General features: G+C 40.1%; 1 protein-coding gene across 1 annotated transcript in view; it reads right to left on the bottom strand.

Moving 5' to 3' along the window:
• Positions 1-19,748, bottom strand: part of afap1 (actin filament associated protein 1) — a 54,913-nt gene that overhangs the window by 24,204 nt on the left and 10,961 nt on the right. The window contains exons 2-3 of the mRNA XM_073475268.1: positions 14,858-14,986; positions 13,879-13,961 (exon numbers count right to left, since the gene is read on the bottom strand). Of these exons, the coding sequence (XP_073331369.1) occupies positions 13,879-13,961; positions 14,858-14,986 (212 nt within the window). The remainder of the gene's footprint in view (positions 1-13,878; positions 13,962-14,857; positions 14,987-19,748) is intronic.

The following is a 19,748-nucleotide window of genomic DNA, read 5'->3' on the forward strand; positions in this document are numbered from 1 at the left end:
AAGTAAATGTAAATTGAATGAGCGAGTGAGTGATTTTTAACCTCGCTTTACATGCGCAATTTTGACTAGTTGTAGCTAGTTAGCAGTGTATGCTCCTCGATAAAAAGTGATTTAAAATCTCATTCAAACACTGTAGCATGGACCGTTAAAAGCAATGTGTCATCTGGAGCCTCGTTCTTAAAAGTACAGGGCAGTACCAAACAACCTCAAAGTGCATGAAATGTTGTCAAACTGTAAAAACCTTATAAGGCCACATACTGAAAGCCCTTTTACAAAGACCATGACCAAGCTGCGAGGGCTGCAGAATATTTTCCTCTTACGGAAAATCCCTTTGATTTTCTCTTTCTATTTTATTTACTGGTGGCAGCACCAATTTTCCGCTGGTTATAATGGGGAGAAACTCCATGACTGTTATGAAACTCTATGTGCTATGGGCCATTAGCTACAGCTGACCCAATCAGGCGTCAGCTCTGCAGTGGTGTCAGCACCCATAGCTGTAGCAACGTGGAACATTCATAAAACGATTTGGCTGACACGCAGCTTCGATGGCTAACTTCTTCAAAGTGCAGAAAGTATGTGTCACTGTGCTGTGACAGTGGACAGTCCAACAGTACAGTCATTCTGCCATAATTATGGCGCTGCTGTAATAAAAAAGACCGCTGAATTTAGTTTGAACCGTCATATCACAGAATAAAAATAGGATGGAGAGAAAGGCTAATCTATGAGATCAGACTTTCATTTTTACAAAGTAGACGTGTACAGTTATTTTCTTTCTTAGTACATACCTTTTGGCTTTACTGAGTGTTAGAGTTGTTATTTTTCAACTCCGCCAAGGAGGTTATGTGTTCGCCCATGTCTGTCTGTTGGTTTGTCAGCAGGATTACACAAAAACTACTGAACAGATTTCCATGAAACCTGGTTTAGAGAATGGGCCTCGACCCAGAATAGACCACATTAACTTTTGCTGTGGATTCAGATAAAGAGACAGATCCAGGAAGTTCTTATCACTTTTTTTAACAGTGACAGATAGGGCGTTTAGTTTTTTCATTTATTTCTCAGGGAATAATGCTGGCCTATTTAGGTGGCTGGTATCTATTAGGGAGTACCATCTGATGCGAATCCTAGATCTGGTAATCATTGAAAACATGATGTACTGGGTCATTTGTTAATATTTGAGCCAATTCTTCACCATTTAGTGAGAAGTTGGAGTCGAGCCCTAAAAAGGACACTTTCTGTAGATGAAAGAGAAATACTGATAAATACCAGACCTAAGACATTATCTATCCAAGAGTCCATTAAAAAAGTTTAAAACTCCATGACCTGGCTTTTTTCTCTTTCTGTTCTCTTCCACTTTCCCATTCATATTCTTTCTTACACCAGATGTCATAGTCTTCCTTTCCTCCCTCTTTATCTGGCCTGTTTCAGTGGTGCTCAAAAAGATCCATCTGAACGAGTTACTTAGAACCCATCCTTCACCTTGGGATTTTTAAGAAAGCATTTAAAGACTGCATAATTAACTAAACAAAACTGTCATCCAAGGCATTCTTTGTTCACTGTGCACAATGCAAAGTTAACTTTCTTCTTCTTTTGTCTTTTCTCTCAGTAAATACATCCCCTCCCCTCCGTAATCCTTCTCTTCATGCTCTTCGTGCCCGTTTCTCTTTTTTCAAGCCTCTAGCAGAAACCTTATCACATCTCCTTTGGGGGAAACAGCGGTTCGGTGAACTCATTTCTTGGCAGGGATACGCTGCCCTGCTAAACTCCAGTGCAGCCAGCGATCTCCTCCCTACCCCAGCCCTAGAAAGAAAAAAAAATCCCCTGGAGGGGAAGACAGAAGGAAAGAAAGGCAGGGAAGCAAAAAGAACAAAGGCACTCAGCCTCGATGGTCAAACAATAAGGCGAAATATCAGAGTTGAGAAGTGGATGTGAAAACAGACTTGTTTGTATTGTTAGAGAATGTTGAAATGAGGTCTGCAGCTTTATATCTCACATCACAATGACTTCCTTTCCAGGAATTTTAGGCAACAATATCATTAATAATCAAGCGGAGGCCGACTGTTTGGGTAAGCATTTTTCCCTGAGCGCAGCAGAATACATTACATTACACTCCAGAGATTGTGATCCCATTGCTCTGCTATGTGGTGACTCAAAGCTTAGAGGCGCTTGGGTCAGGAGAGTGTGTTTTCAAACACTGCATACAAACACACTTGTATACAGACACGCATTTGAGCAACACACAATTCAACTTTTCCTTGGCTTTCATTTCCCCCCGAAACAACAGCTTGGCCATATCACACAAGTGATCTGAAGATCAATTACACTGCGTCACACTTAAACTTACAGGAGTGACTTACAGTCACAATACATACCGACCCACTGCTGACCATAAACACACACTGCATAAACCCCACCACACTGAGGGCTGTATTTCTTTGCAGTCCAGACTCCAAAACAGAAACTCACTATTTTCTTATGGCAGAATCCTCTCCGGGCTCACTGGTTAATCTTCTAATTCAGTTTTCTTCATCCACTTCAAATTAGATTAGATTAGATACAAGTGTAATTATGCTGGGGAACCATGGCCAAAATATGAAGACAATCCTGAACATAACAGGATATTATGACCCAAAAGAAAAATACAAAAGGAACTCAAGGCCCACATACCAGTTTTTCCCTCACATATTGCCAATTGACTTAAATTCAGACTAGGAAGAATTTACCATCAAATAAAAAGTGTAAGAAAAATGCACTTAACATTGTGAATCCATATTACATTCCGTACTTTATGAAACTCTTAACCCTCCTGAAACAATGACATTCAGAGCTTCAATGAGGTTTTTATGTCCTGTCATGGTCTAAATGGTGTTCCTCCCTGACAAAAATACATTTCAGGAAACATTGCTGCAACCATGAGAAAAGCAGCATGTACAGGTCATGTGCATGGATGCATATCAGAAATGTCAGAATTCCACAGTCATAATGTATAATTAGGTGGCGGTTAAGGAGTCCTGACCTTGGTTTGGATACTTTGAGTGGGAGGTTTGTCTGCTCCTTCGGCCCTGGCTTGAAACTCACATCCAAACATTTATGCCAAGTATCAGTTTTTGCCCTGCGTAGGAGGACTGGACCTGAATAAATGTTTCTGCCATGGTGCCAATGGGACGTTGGAATGGGTAAACTGAGTGGACACAGGAAAGCCACTCCCTTTGGAAAAGGAAAACTGCATTTCCAGTGATTCTTGGCAAATTACCCTATGAACAAGCACATATGGTTGCAGCTGGCACCAAGAGAGCTTTAATTTATTTCACAGTGAATATCTGCAGCATAAGAGGTGACAGACTGGTGAATGATCATGTCACTAAGGGGACTTTACATATGGAAAAGATTTTTTTAAAATGCTGTTTTATTTGTTATATTGACGTCAGCAAATGACATAGAATGTACCTAAAAGGGTGCAAACACCTCACTAAAGCTGCATTTTTTATTATTTGGTGTTTAAGGGTCATAGACAATGTTAGGTGACTGGTAGTTTGAGCACTTCCAAGGCCTGAAAATGTCTTGTTTGAATCATCAAGATAAAAGATGACTGTAGGGTTGCAACTGATCACAAAACTCACCATTCAGATTGTATCACAGTTTCAGTCATGGATCAGATCATTATTCAGATCAGCCAAAAAAAAGGTTTGGGTTAGAGTTTGGCTCTGATGTACCCACCTCTCTCTGTCTCCAGGGTCGTGCTCAATGTTGTCTGATTGGTTACACGTAATAGTAATAGCCTATTTTATCTGTTGAAGGGAAAGCAACATATATTGCCAAAGCAGCAATGAACATTCCAAACTTTGGATTTATTTCTTTGACAACAAGCATGCTCAGTTTACCAGTTGCACCGCTGAAAACGCGCATTCATAGCCCATGGGATTTTACTCCATGGAGATGAAAGTGATGGCTTCAAAATCAGTCGCTCCAAAAAAAACAAATACAAGTTTAAAATTAGGTTGTGTGCTTGGCTAATTGGGAGCAGAAGCCCAATTAGAAACTCCACAATACACTTGTTTAACTCTAACTTTACTTTTGGATTCTTGTTCAGTTTTGGAATAATTCATCAACTATGGTGAGGTGTTTATAATTGCTACAGCTCTGCTTTGTGCCACATGGGTATTGTATCCAAAAGTTACAACATTTAAAACTGATAATCATACGCTAGCTTTAAGTATTACTAGTATCTTCATCAGTGAAAGACCTTTGCTTAAAGCTTTTTTATCCTGAGGAGGGTTTTGCTGAGGCCTACGCTCTTTTCCAGCACCACCCTGCGTCAAAGTTATACATGTCCACATCTGGGAGCTGCAAAGTGCAACCACAGCCTTCTACTGTTGGCCTTTGCTCGCCACTCTACTTGTACAACTGGAGGTTAAGTGCCATGCTCAAGGTCACCTAGAGTTATTTGAGGAAGGGGTGAGTGTTACTCCTTCACTTTTCTTGAACAGATTTTTGCAGCTGGTCCTGGCTGCTTCTCTCATTACCAGTTACTGCCACCCATATTTATTCATGCATGTGTGTTTTCATTCTTGTCTCGTGTCAATGAGCATTAACCAAAGTGAAACCTTTGGTATTATACATATGGTATTTCATACAAAAATCTGCACACTATCTAAGATGAGAGATATCATACGGTTATTCAAACCCTAACCCTTCTTATCTGAAGAATGGCTCGAGCCCGAAATGTCCAAATGGAGGTAATAAATGTTAACGAAATTTTTTATATAGTGTGCAGACTCAGTTTTTGTACTCGTTACTTCTGCCTCTGTCCAGCATCTATTGTTTGACTTGTTTGGGTGTGCACTTCTTAAAAACATTTTGTATGATCCTTGTCAAACTTTTAGAAACCTGCAGTAACACAGAAAGGCATAAAAAGCCAGATGGGACGAAATGTGGACAGATACCCATGTGCACACCCCTACCTTCCCCCATACATTCTTCAAAGCCGAAGCATGAGGTCAAACTCAGGCAATGAGTTATAAATTGATGCCAGACTGCAAGAGAAGATGAAAGCACAGAAAGCTAAATGCTGTGGCGCTAGCTACCCATCAGCCACAGGGTTGACCCAACGCGTCCCGACTTTGTCCCGGGATAACCTTGAGAGAGCTAGATTGTACAACATGGAGTAATAATGACATATTTCAGCTTTTAATGGCTCTCCAATGGAAGAAGGGAAATTTTAGAGCGACAGTATTTATACTTAACAGTATGTTTTCATGGTATATTGTAACCACTTTAGTTTATTTCATTAATTTTAAAGTAGTGCACCGTCTGTTCAATACATCCCCTCACGTACTCAGACTTAACCTTCTGCAACGCGTAACTACAGCAAGTTGTTGCACCACACTAATCTCCATTTTGTTTACATCTGCTGCACAGAGTGCTGTTCGCTGTGCATTCAATATTTATTCATATAGAACATGCTCAATGTCGAAATTACACTAAATTTGACACTGAGCTTCCTTGGGTCTTACTTTATAATAATATCGATGCACTGTGTTAGTCCAAGTTAGGGTGCACCGTCTTTGTAAAAAGCTCTGATGAAGCATATAATGGGATAAATCAATTGCATGTTGTTGGCTATTCATACACAAACATTTAGACATACAAGGACACTCTGTGTCACACTGTGTGCATAAATCTGGGTTATGTATGAATACTGTGACAACAAACTGCAGTAAACATTGTATAGTGGTTGAAACAGTGGCATCTGTCCAGCAGCACTACTGAAAGCCTCATTGTATTGGAGAGGAACATGCTGATGTCAGCTGATCAGTCAACAAACACTATCTTTTCATAAAAGCCTCATTTTACACTGCACACACTGACACATTAGTATACATTCAAAAGCATTGGGCAACATAGAAAGTATTAGAATGGGAAGGAACGAAAAAAAAAAAAAGACAAGCTAGACTAAGATAGGCTAACACACAAATACTGTACATACAATCTCTCTAAACATCTTGTCTCTGCAGGACTCAAGGCCTTGTCCAAGCTCAAGACTTGCCAACCTCTGCGATACTCATCTAAGTGTTCCACCTCTCTGTTTATACATGAAACGCCCATGCTAGTGTTACCTCCGACAAAACAAAAACTTTCACACAACTCCCATTTTAAACTTCATTCCTCACTTCCCCTCAATTACTTCGCCTCCTTCCTGCCTCAGGCTGGCGTGTTAAGTGTGAATTTTGCGGGACAGGTGCATTCACCAGAGTGCTGTTACTGGCGGATGTGCCAGCTTGCCGGCTGCACTGAAAAAATAACTGGAGAGTGAGATTGGGTTGGGTGTTTCCTGCATTTCTCTCACCTCACAATGAGGTGTAAATGTGGGTCAGCAGGAGTTGGTGGGAGCCCGCAGAAGCTGGTGGTCCACCACTTTGGAAAAGCGTTGCAAAGGTGGGGTGGCCCTGTTTTCCCTGGAAAGAAGCCCTGTGTTATAAAGTAGGTCCATATCTGGAATAGAACCAGTCTATTATACTACTTGTTACTTATGGGTCAACATTTACGCCAATGACGACATTGGTGACAGGCTTTGCTGTTTTACCAGTCAGCATTGAATACAAACAAGTTCTGTATAACTGCAATAATTTGATTGAATCAAAGGGGACTGCTGGTCCTTGGTGGAGGTATGTGCTCTACTGAGTGCCATTCTAGTTATTCCATGAAGTCTTCATCTTCTTTCATTACCCACAATGCAACTAACTAACAAGCTGTAACATTTTAACATTCATTATAACAATAATGAACAGACAGTTCCAGCCCTTTCACCCTGTTTGGATTGTTCTGGTTTCCGGTATAAGCAGCAAGCAGTGTATCCAGATTTGGATGGATGGTACATCTCTTTGTTCTACAGTCTCTTGCTTGAATAATCATTGGTGATTTGCATCCTATCATCCCAACAGGCAGTAAGAGAAAACCAAACATATGTTCTCTTTAGTTTGTGCTGGGCACAGAGTGGGAAAAGGGTTGAGCCACCATTGCACAGCTTTCTCAGGGACACACTGCTTGCTCACCAATCTTAAGTAGAAAGTTTGAATTACATTCAGGTTTGTTTCACTGTGACCGTCTTGTCTTCGGTACTTATTTTTGTATAGATTATTTAGCTAATTACATGGCGATGAGCTAAAATGGGCTAAGAATGTCAAACTGTCACCAAAAGGTCAATTTATTTTGTCTATCAACCACCTCTAGATTTCATTTGGTTGAACAGTAAACTGTATTTCAGTTCAGTTGAGTTTTCCCTCAGTGCTTTTATTAAGTCACTTTGATCACATGATGTATCAAGAAAAAAAGAAATCCTGGCATTGTAAAGCGCCTTCAAAAGCACTTGAGTGGAGGAAAAAAGTTGTGAAATAGGTTTTCCATTCGTGGCCCAGTTTCTCAGCGGGGACTTTTTCCGGAGTGTTATAAGTAGGCTGAAACAGTTCTGGACTTCAGGATTAACCATGCTGTGGGCATGTATCACTTAGTTAAGTTCTACTGCTCACTGCTCATTGCAGTTAAAACTTAATCAATCTCCAATTTGCCACTTGTTTGATTACCCCAGTGACAAAGTGTGACGCCTTTCAATATCATCTGTTTAACAACTTTATTTCCTGTCTCAGTTCAATGACGCAATACAGCTGATGTCACTGAATGCTTTGCTGTGGTGGACCAAGCCACAAAGTAGGGGAACCCCACTGAGGAATTAAGTAAAATATGAAAACAGATCCATCGGCACCAAATGGAGACCATGTCATGCGACGAACTTCCAAAGGCAAGTCATTTCTAAAGACTACAAATACAGGGCTGATTACACTGAAACTGTGTGATTGAGAACCAGCTCTGGCTGTGCCTGTAATCCCTAGCTTGATACATTGCAGTGACATATTTACTTGCTACAATGTGTTTCCCCTTCAGGCTAGAAAACATTTGGTTTGGCAAAATACAGCAGGCCCACGTTTATTCCAAATACAAAGCTGCTGGTCTACGGCCACCAACATGGCAATGACTTGCCGTGGCTGAGAAATAAGAAGATGGTGTGTTCAAAGAAGAAAGATGACTCCAAACCACAAGTAATACAGTACACAGGAGTGCATTTAGTCTTTGAATGTACAGTACTGGTTATGTTTGAATTCACAGTTTGGGCTGAGACACATATTTATCTTCAAAATGCAGAGGAGGAGGAGGTTGCCTCATTCAAAATGAGAACGGGAGGAAATTAATTCCAAATGGGACCCAGACTGCTATGGATAAAGCACCCGGCTAGTGTGTATACAGTGTATCCATCACATGAACATGCCTCTGAACGCTGGTAAACTTGCATAGCGAGGGAGAGCCTGCCTGGGGAAAGACGAGGAAGGAGGGGAGGAAGAGGGGCAGGGGAGAGGGTTGGGGGGTGGCACACTCTCCAACATCAACACAGATGGAAATCATTTGTGTCTCAACAAGAGGACCTGTCCACATTCTCCTCTAGCAGAGCCGCCGTTACACCATGCACAGCCCATAGGATGCAACAGATCATGTGACTTAAATACTTACTTAAATGCAACTGTTGTGGAAACCATTAGCGCTAAAGCAAATAGCATTAATTCCAAACATTTGCTGGTTGCAGCCTCTTAAATGCGAGGATTTGCTTCTTTTCAGGACTATTGACCAGACAAAACAAACAATTTGAAGACTTTAGGTGGGCAGAACGTCTAATAGACTAGTTGTCACTATGTTTCATTTCAAAGACCAAACAATTAATGAATTATAAGAATAATACTGAAACATTGCATGCTCTTTCACCAACTGGAGATCGAGAATCCAGGAAACTGGACGGCAAATGCTTGGTCCAGTTTCCTTCCACCAAAGTATAAAGCAGGTTAAGACCATGGCAAAAGTTGAAGTAAACTACTTCTTATGAAGTGTAGTCCAATTACTTTGTAAGGCAAAAGTGTTTTTAGGTCTTCTACACTCAAAGGTAGTTCAAAAAGCATGTCTTAATAGAGGCAGGCATCACCCAAGGATTTGTAAAAAACAAAAAAATTCTTAAGTGACGCAGTTCCATTATCCATCTGGATGTTGATTGTTTTGCTTCAATGCAGCTTAATGGAAACACACATAATTTACATTTAAGTAAGCCTGTTGATGACAGGAATGTATTTCATGCCAAAGATAAAGATAAATATTAGTGTTGCATAAATTTCTGGTATCAAAAGAGACAGAAAGAGAAAGAAATTCTTCTAGTCCAACAAGACTTAAGTAAGATTTTGTGAAACTTAGTGATAATTATGATCTAATTGGAGCCAGGCCTTGTGTGTGTGTGTGTGTGTGTGTGTGTGTGTGTGTGTGTGGCATGTAACAAACTGTAAAATGGTGCAGAGATCTTCTTCCTTAGATCACTCAAGTGATTTATGAGGTGCGGGATGTGGAGAGGATCAAACTGACTTGAAAAGATCTTGCTTCTCTGTGCATGTGTACAGTATGAGTGTCCGATTAATTAACAGCTTCATCAATAATGAAAATAATAATACAACACTCTGCTGTCCTGTGTTTTCTGCAATGAAGGAAATACATTCCTTACAAAATAGAAGTGTTTCTCTATAAAGAAATGGTAACACATAAAAATACTCAAGCGGCCAAGAAAGGTAGTGTCACAGAACGCAACGCCTGGCCCAAAATTGAGTTTTCGTGGTCCAAAAACTGACGACTTGAAGCACCTTACAGGACAATGTGCTGGACTGAAAAACAGAACAAAGGGCTGTTTCTTAACCGGGGCAAATTGCATCTTTACTACCGAGTATATGTTAACATTTTTTTTGTTTTTAGTCATAACTTCAATTTTGCTTTGCAGTGACTTCTTAATGACCCTCAAACACACACACACACAAAAATACTAATGTCATTAGGGATCAGGAGACCCAGCAGGATATCCACTAATCAAATAGACAGCCAAAGGGCCCTATTTTATCAAGCACAAACTGGTCTGCTTTGAACCACCCTGTGGCCTTCCACTTCATAGTGTGTGTGTGTATGTGTGTGTGTGTGTGTGTGAGAGAGAGAGAGAAACACAGAGAGAGAGAGATCAATAGAGTCAATAACAAGTCTGCCCTTGGGAAACAAGTCTGAGCAACAAAGTTGAAACACATCATCTTTCTATCTATTTTTTGCTAAAGCTGAGTCTAATGAGTGTCACACATGTGACTATCATGCACTATTAGATACACTGACTGTTCTGAGGGACACTGACAAAGAATACAATGGATGTTTTGCAATAATGTAAATGCTGAAACAACAGGCTCAGCTGTATTAGCTTAAAGGAGCTAATACACAAAGGCAAAAGTGGTTAATTAGAGCATTAATTGCTTTTTTTCAGCTACCTTAGTGATTAAATGACACTAAACCACATATTTTCATTTATAAGAATTAATTTAGCAAAAAAGTTGGATATGAAAACAGAAGCTGGGTATAACCATTTGTTTAAGCGGACCAGGCAGATCCATGTTACAATTATCTATTCATTATTGTTTATGTTAGTTAAGCAGTAGGCTACTAGAATTTGTTGTATTGCCACCAATTTTGAATTGGTTAACAGTGATGTTAGCCAAAATCCATACTAAGTTATACGATTTTAGCTGTTTTCTAAATAGATTGTAAAGTATGACACGTGTGTTTGCTTATTTTTTAGCAGTGCAGACATTCAGACAAGTTCACCTCACAGTTTAGGTGTAGCATTCACTGCAACAGCTAATGCCCTTTTAATATAGTGCACCATACATTTAAAGGTTTGTCACGAGGTGAAGCTCTGTTTGTGTGACAAAATGTATAATTCCACATTAACACATCACGGAGGTCCGTATGATTTGATTACTTCCTCTTTTGTGTTTAATACACAAGCCGTACAGCTGTCACAACACCAAACAATTACAATTGCATTGTAAATCCACAAGACTACTCTGACTAATTATTCCTTATATAACAGTGAGTAATCAAAATGGCTGCCAAAGGCTTTGGGGTTGACAGAGCATTGATGTAGCTTTCGAAAGCCGCAGGCTCTCAGTCTTGCAGAGTGTTGGTTTGGCTCGGCGCTGAGCCTTGATGGGTCACAGACAGACCGTGGCCAAGGCCGTCTCTTCCTCCTCCATACTCTCCATTCTTCCAACAGATCTCTCTTGTCTATTTATTGCACTCACTCATCAACAGTCACTCCCAACTAATGCTTAATAAAAAAAATCCTATTCTGCAAATTAACTGCATTTGATGCATTGAAACCTAACTAAACAGGTTTAGAGTGTGTCTTCTGCAATGAATCGTTTTTGTTTTTCTAATTCTCTACCCTGTGTACTGGTGCTACAGGGCTCAGAAGTCAATGACTGACTGACTGGCATCATTGAAACTGACCAATCATGTTTTTGTAAAGCCATAGCTTTACGACTCAGGGAAAAAGAGCGGAAAAATATGCACATGGGAGAAGTTATCCTTGATATTATGAAAGGTCTATTTAAACCCAAACCATGTTTTCCCAAACCTAACCAAGAATATTTCTTGCCTTAACCTAACTAAGTCTTTTTGTTCCCTAAGCCTAATCAAACAGCGACAGTAAACTAAAAAAGAAACTAAAAAGTAAATATTATAAGTGAACTTAAGGTAAAAATAATAAGTGAACAATAAAATACTTTTATTCCAATCGGGATCAGAACCCCCATCTCCATCCACTCCAATGTGAGTCCTACGCTTTAACCAGTCAGTCAGGACAGCTTGCCCCTTGTGTGGAATTTGTTGCTGTTTTGTAACTTTAAATCATGGTCCTGGAGCAACATTAAATATGATGTTCCAGAAATAACATTGCAAAGTATGACTTCACAACAGCATGATTGGTCAATTGCAATGATGGTTGTGGAACAACACCAACACAGGGATATCAGACAGGCATTAAACTGCATATAAGTGGGAAGTAAGAATGTGAAAAATGATCTGAATGCACCAGTGACAGTAGCAATTATGTCATCCACAAGTCCAAAACACTACCAAAGTTGCTACAAAGACAGGAACAGAGGCAGAGGCATCACTCCTCCTCTCTCTAGTTTTCCGGGAAAACCTCGGCTGTGATTTCCAGACACACACTGGGGTCACTGGAGGAGGCTGAGGCTGTGGACTGGTTCTAATTACAAACTGCACTGCAAGGCCCCGTGCCTCAGTGTGTTCTCATGTGTGTGCGTGTGTGTATGAGAGGATGTAGAACAAGGTGTTGTGGCTTATTGTTATGGTGAGAGGGCTTTGCGAGCCACCATAGCCACCTGCTTTCCATCACAGGCATCTGCTCCGACACTAACGACACACACACACACACACACACACACACACACACACACACACACACACACACACACACACACACACACACTCGTCATTATTCCTCATGCTGGGTCTCTTTATACAAGCATGCTCCTCATATCAGTCCCATTATATCACTTACACACACACTGAAACCATATATGACATACTGTAAATGAGGAGCCTTCCTACTGCTTAACAAGAGGCTGTAAAAACACCCTCACACCAATCACACATGGCATCAGTGTCACAGTGCAATACTAAATCTGACATGCATGAAACTAAAAAGCTCTGAGATGTGTTTTAATTTGAACTTGTTTTATAAAACCTGAAGTAGTTCATTTTTAGAAATGTACTACTTTAGTCCAGGGCTCAGTGTTGCAAATGTTTTGGTATTGATTGATACATTTTTCGCATCAACATGTTATATGAATGAATAAAATTATGAGTCAGACTGAGGACCAGCTAGAAGTGACCGATCTACACTGATATATAATCAAGTATTTTCTGCTCCACTGATTTGCTGCAGTAAGATTATTTTGATGCATTAACTTCTTGATGCCAATCATAATATCACACCACCTTCATGATAAATGGGAAGACAGTTGTAGGCCTTTACTGTGAATTTGGAACATTATTAAAAGTTGACTCAATAGCTCTTTTTTTTTTGTTTTCACTTTTGGACACTGCACTTTTGTTGAACAGTTATTTCTAAACATTGCATGGACAGGGTGTCAGAGTTTGGATTAAAAAAAAAAAAACGCTCAAAAATTGCATTCAGTTTCAATCATCACACTCAAAGGCAGTATTGACGATACCCCCAGTGTGCGCTGGCTTGTGTGCATCCAGAGTGAGCCCGAAGGACTAAGAAAACACATCAAAGAGCACACAGCTAACTTACCAGTAGCCTGAGGCTGCACTTCCAGACACCTATCCTGTGTGTATCAAAGATGATCAGTTGACTGGTACCAGAGGTAACTCTGACATTGTCGGAGGTGTTTCAGAGATCCTTTATTCATTTCTTTGAGGAGAAGGTCATGGCAGAAGAACTGAACTGAAAAGAGCTGATGACATTGCCAGATATCCTTTATTGATTTGTTTGGTAAGAGGTTTGAAAAACCAAACTTTGTAACTAAGTGAATTTCTATCTTTTGCTGTTTATTGTTGAATCACTGAAGGGTGCTTTTACTGCTTTGGTGAATACTTCCAATTCAAACCTGCAAAAAGTCACCAGGATAAAGATAAACTGTTCTTGTAAAATACCCCTATCTTTTACAGGTTTCAAGCAGCTGAGGAGTCGTTCTGATCATGGCACTGGTATCAGATCAGTACTCACTATTGTCAGATACACTGAGTTTAAGTACCAGTATTGGTACTGGGGAAGAAAACGTCAGTTTGGTGAAGCTATATTTGAGAACTGTATTTTTCTCTTAGTCCAGGGATAAAGAAAGTTTTGCAGATTTTCACAGTTCCCTGTTTGGACAAAATGTTGCCTGTGTTGAATGTAACTCTTCAGCTTTGGTAGTAGTCACTGTGAAGTCTTACCAGCCAGGGGTGAGGGATCTCAGGGAGGGGCATCTGAGGCGGGGCCGGCAGACCACTGTGGATCTCTGACTTGAATGAAGGTTCTAGAAAGGACAACAATAACAGAAAATGAAAGAAAGTTCTTGACTATACTACGCATATACAGTGGGCATGATGAGGAGGAGCTTTGAAGTATTACATATTTAAAATTTCAGTGACTATGACTGGAAAAAAAAGCTTCAATTTTGGCTCCACTTTGGCTTCTTGACATTAAAAAGGGAACTGCTATCTTCACCATCAGGAGGTCCCAATGAGGACTTTTCTCTTGTGTATAAAAAAATATACAAATCAAATCGGTTTCATTAATTCACTGATTTATTTCAATGCGAATAATTTTTGGGCTGTAACCTACATGACTATTACAATTATAGATTAATATGCTGATTGTTTGCTTGATTAATTCATTTTGTATATGTCAGAAAACATTGTCTTCATATTCCTTGTTCTAGCCGACTATCATTCCAAAAACCAAATATATTCCTATTTCTTTCACATATGAAAAAGTATCAAGGGTAGCAAATCATCACACTGAACAAGCTCAAACAAGTGACTGAAACGATTAATCAATTATCAAAATAGTAATAGTAACAAACTAATTGTTAGAGTAATAACTGCCTGGGTGTTGAGATATGTTCTCTTAGATTTTGCCTCCACCTCCACCTCAAGATGGTCGACAATTAATGCTGCGTTCAGTTTTTATAATGGAACTATATATTTTTTAGCTGAAGTTTTGTAAGTATTATCTACACTAACAGTGAGATCTCATCTATTCAAACTGCTCTACTTTGTCTGTATGTGAGAGTTCTGAATCGACCAGTCAAGGGCTGCAAAATATCACTGCACACAGGTCATGCCAGGTGTCTTATCATGGACTTCACAGCTCCAGATAACTCCAAAGTGTTCTTAAGAGGTTTATGGTGCAGTGTGACTTTAATCTCACCTTTATCTGAGAGGACCCTGTGAAGGATGTTGGAGATGTGCATCTTCCTCTCTCGAACCCCGGCGCTCAGATACTCCCTGTCCAGCAGGTCAAGGAACAGACGAAGCTCACACACCAGCTCCTCCATGGCTGCAGCACAAACACACACATGGTCGTGTCATTATGAGTACAGACACTTTATTACATCTGTCACCATAAACACAACAGCGACAGAGAACTTATGAACAGCAGGAGACGGGGCACGATCAGACAGACTGGGAACAAACCAACAGGCTACATAGATTATAGGTAGATAATAATCCCTCTGTCTGCCAATTGGCACTGACAAACATACCCTTATTGCAGTAAAATAAACTTGACTGGCTGCTGTCAGTATTTCAGTTTTAGGAAAAGGAACATTTTAATCTCTGTTCATCATTTTAGAACAGAACTTTTCATCGTTAGCCCTGAGGAGGATATCAAGTCATTCCAAGTAAAGAGGCTCAAGTCGGAGTTAAGTCACTAAAAGTCAAGTTGTGTGCCTGACTAAGTCCAAAGTTATTAAATTGAAAGCCTTGAGTCAACACATCTGTATTCTAGGTTGAAGTTGTACCAGGAAGTCAGTCTGTAAACTGTGAGACTGGGTGAGGTTCCATGGTCCTCCGATCTGAGTTATTTCAGAGGCACACTTTAAACTGAGGGTAATGAGAACTGGCTGTTGTTACAATGTATTATAGTCCTTTTCTTGATAACAATCATGAAAAAAACAATTGCTACTAGTTTGCTTATGTCTCAGTAGCTAAGTAGCTAGCTAAACGTTCCATTGTTTGCGCTGTGGTGAGACATCTTGTGCTATATCTTGACATTATGAAATAAATGTTAGGACTGGGCGACAAAATCAAATATCACAATATTTTTGACCGAATACCTTGCTATCAATATTGCGATAATAATATATAGATGATGTAGATATAGATAACATATAGATAAGAAATAATTGATTAACAGTCATCAGTATCATGGATATAATGACTAATTGGGTAAAGGCGAGTATTAGAACAAGTAGAACAGTCTGGTAAGTTCAGAAAATGACATCATTTTACCGTAATGCAGCCTTTAAAACCAGGAAAAGACCACACTTTAGCCTCAATCATGATAGAATCATATCCAAAATCCAAGAAGATATACATGCTCACATCTAATAATGATCTAATATTGATACTAAGTTCCATGTTAATATTTATGGTTGTAATAAACCAGAATTATTCTTTAGATCTGTGTTAACAACCAGTATATAACAAGAGCTGAGAACAAGGTGCTAGTATATTAGGTACATCAATCCTCTGGTAAAACACAGAAATAATGTTCATTAATCAATCCTAATGCACTGTATGTTTGAGTTAAAGCAGTTTCCTTTTTGGACTGTAGTCCAACATTAAACAGAAACGGAACAAAAGCAAAACACAGTTATGCAACAGATAAGTGGGCAGCCAGGTAGTGATGGAAAACAGAGCTTTCAGTCAGTCAATCAATCATAAAGCAAACCTGAGCCTCATTCTAGCGTAGAGACCCAGCAGGCTGATAGTTGCTCGGCATTGTCAGACCTGGCAACCCAAGTGACTGACACGCTGCTGCAGAATTATAGCTGCTGGTGGAAAGTACACCCTGGCCTCCCCATACAGAGCAAAACAATCGTTGGGGAAACCAAATCTAGCGAGAAGTCGAGGTATTTGTGTGCAGTATTTTCCATATTCCATGTCCACAAACTCATATGTGAGGGCTTGTTGTGATATGGATGGCATTGCGTTGAGTTCAGGAGCGTGACACGGAGCTGCCATGCTCTGCACAACAATGCAAAGGCACTCAGATAACAAGCACCTCTATCACACTGAGGGTCCTGGACTGTTTAGGTGGAATTCATGCTTGCTGTCAACATGTGATCGTATCGAAGGTGACAACATCAGCTGCAGATTGAAGGGGCCAGGTGGAGTTAATGATGATGATACATTCATTTTGATGTATTATCTATGTCTATCTATGACATCTATCTATGTATTATTTATCCTCTGTGAACTCTTTTTTAGGTATAACCTGCATCACACTTCTTAGTGTTGCTGTGGTATTTTGTGGCTAACACAGTGCTCCAGCTGAAAAATGGGTCACATTCTGTCAAGTAGTGTTGTCAAAAGTATCGAAATGTCAATACATATCGATACTGAATATTTGAAACTGTTTCGATGCTAATTTTCTGCAGTATCGATGCTCCAGTGCTAGCTGTGTTTTATCGCTCTCCTCTCTGACAGCAACTTGACACATGCACCACTCTAGTGCCCACATAGCTCCACCTCCTCCACATTAAAATGAACTTAGATGTTGCTGTACTTAACAGACAGTACACAAGCTTCATTATATTCACGTTTTAATTAAAAAATGAAATTTTATGCAATTTTGTGGCAACTTTTTCCCCGTGGTTACGATTATGGTATCAAAAATCCAAAACTTGGTTCCTTAAAGGCAGCACACACTAGTGGCATATGATCCAAAGAGGCCTTTTGTTTAATATGTAAACTGCTGTGTGACCTTAAGTTAGGAGAGAAAATCTTTGATCTTATTTCAGAGTCAAATAGTCATGAAGCTCTTTTTATTATGGAAGAATGTGCAGTTTTAATATGTAGTCATAAATTGAGGTTCGTTCCTCACTGAAGTTCCACGGAAGAAGAGAGAAGAGAAGCCTTCACCTCTCGCGAAGTCAACCATGATGTGTTCATGGTCTTTGCATAACCATACAAAATCAGCTCAGTCAACATTTGGGCTAGAATCACAGGAGGTACTTAGTGGACCCAAGTGCTAAATGTCCCAGCATCCTAAAACTAACCTGGACTGAGGTTGGGGATTAGAACACACCAGTTTGTCTCTTTTGGCAGTACCAGGTATGATTATGCAACAAAGCTTTTATTTCTCCATCAAAACATGTCCAAATACCAGATCTGATCACAATTCACTCCCCCTACCACACAGGTATCTACGCTTAACCAGCAACAGGTGAGACTGCTGCTAGCTGGCACATGATGGAGAAGATTCATCCCAAACCTTTTCATCAGAGTATCTCAGTGTTATGACAAGGAATTCTCCCAGAGAATTTTATATGCACTTTTCCAATGCAACCATAATTCATATTCATGGCGGCAGGAGAGGTTTGGCTGTTGGACAGCCGCTCTGAGGCCGGACACACAGCCGCTTTCACACATTCCTCACATAATCTCATTATCCTACAGGAGAGAAAGAGGGAGGTATGGAGGGAGTGGTGGGAGAGTCCAATAAGGAGGAAAAAAGAGAGGGAGTGTGAGAGGTAAACCAGTCAGGGGAGAGAAGGTAGTGTTGAGCTGTGTGAGATAAAAACACAGACAGAAAGAGTGATGGAGTAAGTGAAAGATGTAGACACAAAATAAGACCAAGGCAAACTGATACCTACCAATTAAAGGCATACCATCAGGCTAGGGCTTGGTGGTATTGCCTTCAAATAATACAGAGATTGTGTTAAGGCTATATCACGATAGACGATGTATGTCTTGATATTTTGAAATCTCCAATCTTGAAATTGGCCAAATACCTTGATATCCATACTGCAACAATGTTGTAGGGATGATTTTTGGTACTTCCACAAAATATGAACCCTATGAGATTTCTGATTAATAATCATCAATAATGTGGATATAATGATTGAGTGGATAAAGTATTAAAACAAAATGTGACTATTCGGATTTTCGTTCGTTGAGTTCGTTCTGTTTTTAATTTTGGGATTCGGATATTTTGTGGTTGTTTTTTTGCTAAATATAGACTATCAATAAAGGCAAACTTCAAAATAGCTGTTATTATGTCACAAAAAGTACATACAGACTGCAACAGATTTATTTATTTTTTTATAAGTCTGAGAGAACGATGCCATCCGCGATCGCCTGACCGGTGGACAATCTCCTCCTGCTGTACCTGCACCTGCTCTACAGAGAAGCACACACAGTGAGGGAGAGACGTTCTCCGTTATCAGACCTGGTGCGACGCCCCTCCTATTAATGCTCACCGATTGTGATACAAAAAAGCTTTTAAAAGCTTGTAAGTGCACCTGGTTCGGTACCACATCGGTTTAGATCATTTGGATAGGGTGCATCATTAACAACAAGCCTCCTCCACACGCTGCTCACCTGCTGATGTGAAAACGGAACTGCAGATAAAAAAATCCAAAACACAAGTTGTGTTATTTGGCCAACTTTATAAAGCTTATGACACTGCTGACAAAAGAAGTCCACGGAGCACACACCCTGAATGTGTGTGAATGTGACGGAGAGATGAAAGAGACGCAAGGTGGGGAAGTCGGCCGGTGTGCGCATAAAAAGACGAGGTTAAAGAGGTGGAAAGAGAGCTGAGGGGAAAAACAAGGCAGTCTGTGAGTAAACACTAAAATAAGGTGGAGAATTAAGTATAATAAAATGCTGAATCAGAAAATGACCTACTAGAGATAAGGTAGTGTGGCCTATCCTTTCAAACAGTTGAAAGTATCCCAATAGCCCAGGAAGGACCAACCAAACACTGGCTCTTAAGAGGGCCCCTTGCACGTTTTTTGTGTTTTTAACGGCCACTGTGGGGAGGGTGAGATGAGGAGTTTTAAGTTAGTTGCAATCCGCAGTCTTACACACTGGAACCTTAAAAGGTCATTAAGTAATCTTTGTCCAATGAACTCTACCGCCTCTACTAGCAGTAAGAGCGGGGGGCGCTCACGGCATAACCTTCACAAGGCTTTGGAGGCCTCTTTAAACTCCACCTCACTGTCAGATGGAAGCATCACCAATGATGGCAACCAGTCTGTTCGTCTCTATATAAAAGAGAAAAATTCCCCAAAACAAAGCCACACTAACAC

Source organism: Pagrus major, chromosome 10, assembly GCF_040436345.1.
Source record: "Pagrus major chromosome 10, Pma_NU_1.0".
NCBI classification, from domain to species: Eukaryota; Metazoa; Chordata; class Actinopteri; order Spariformes; family Sparidae; genus Pagrus; species Pagrus major.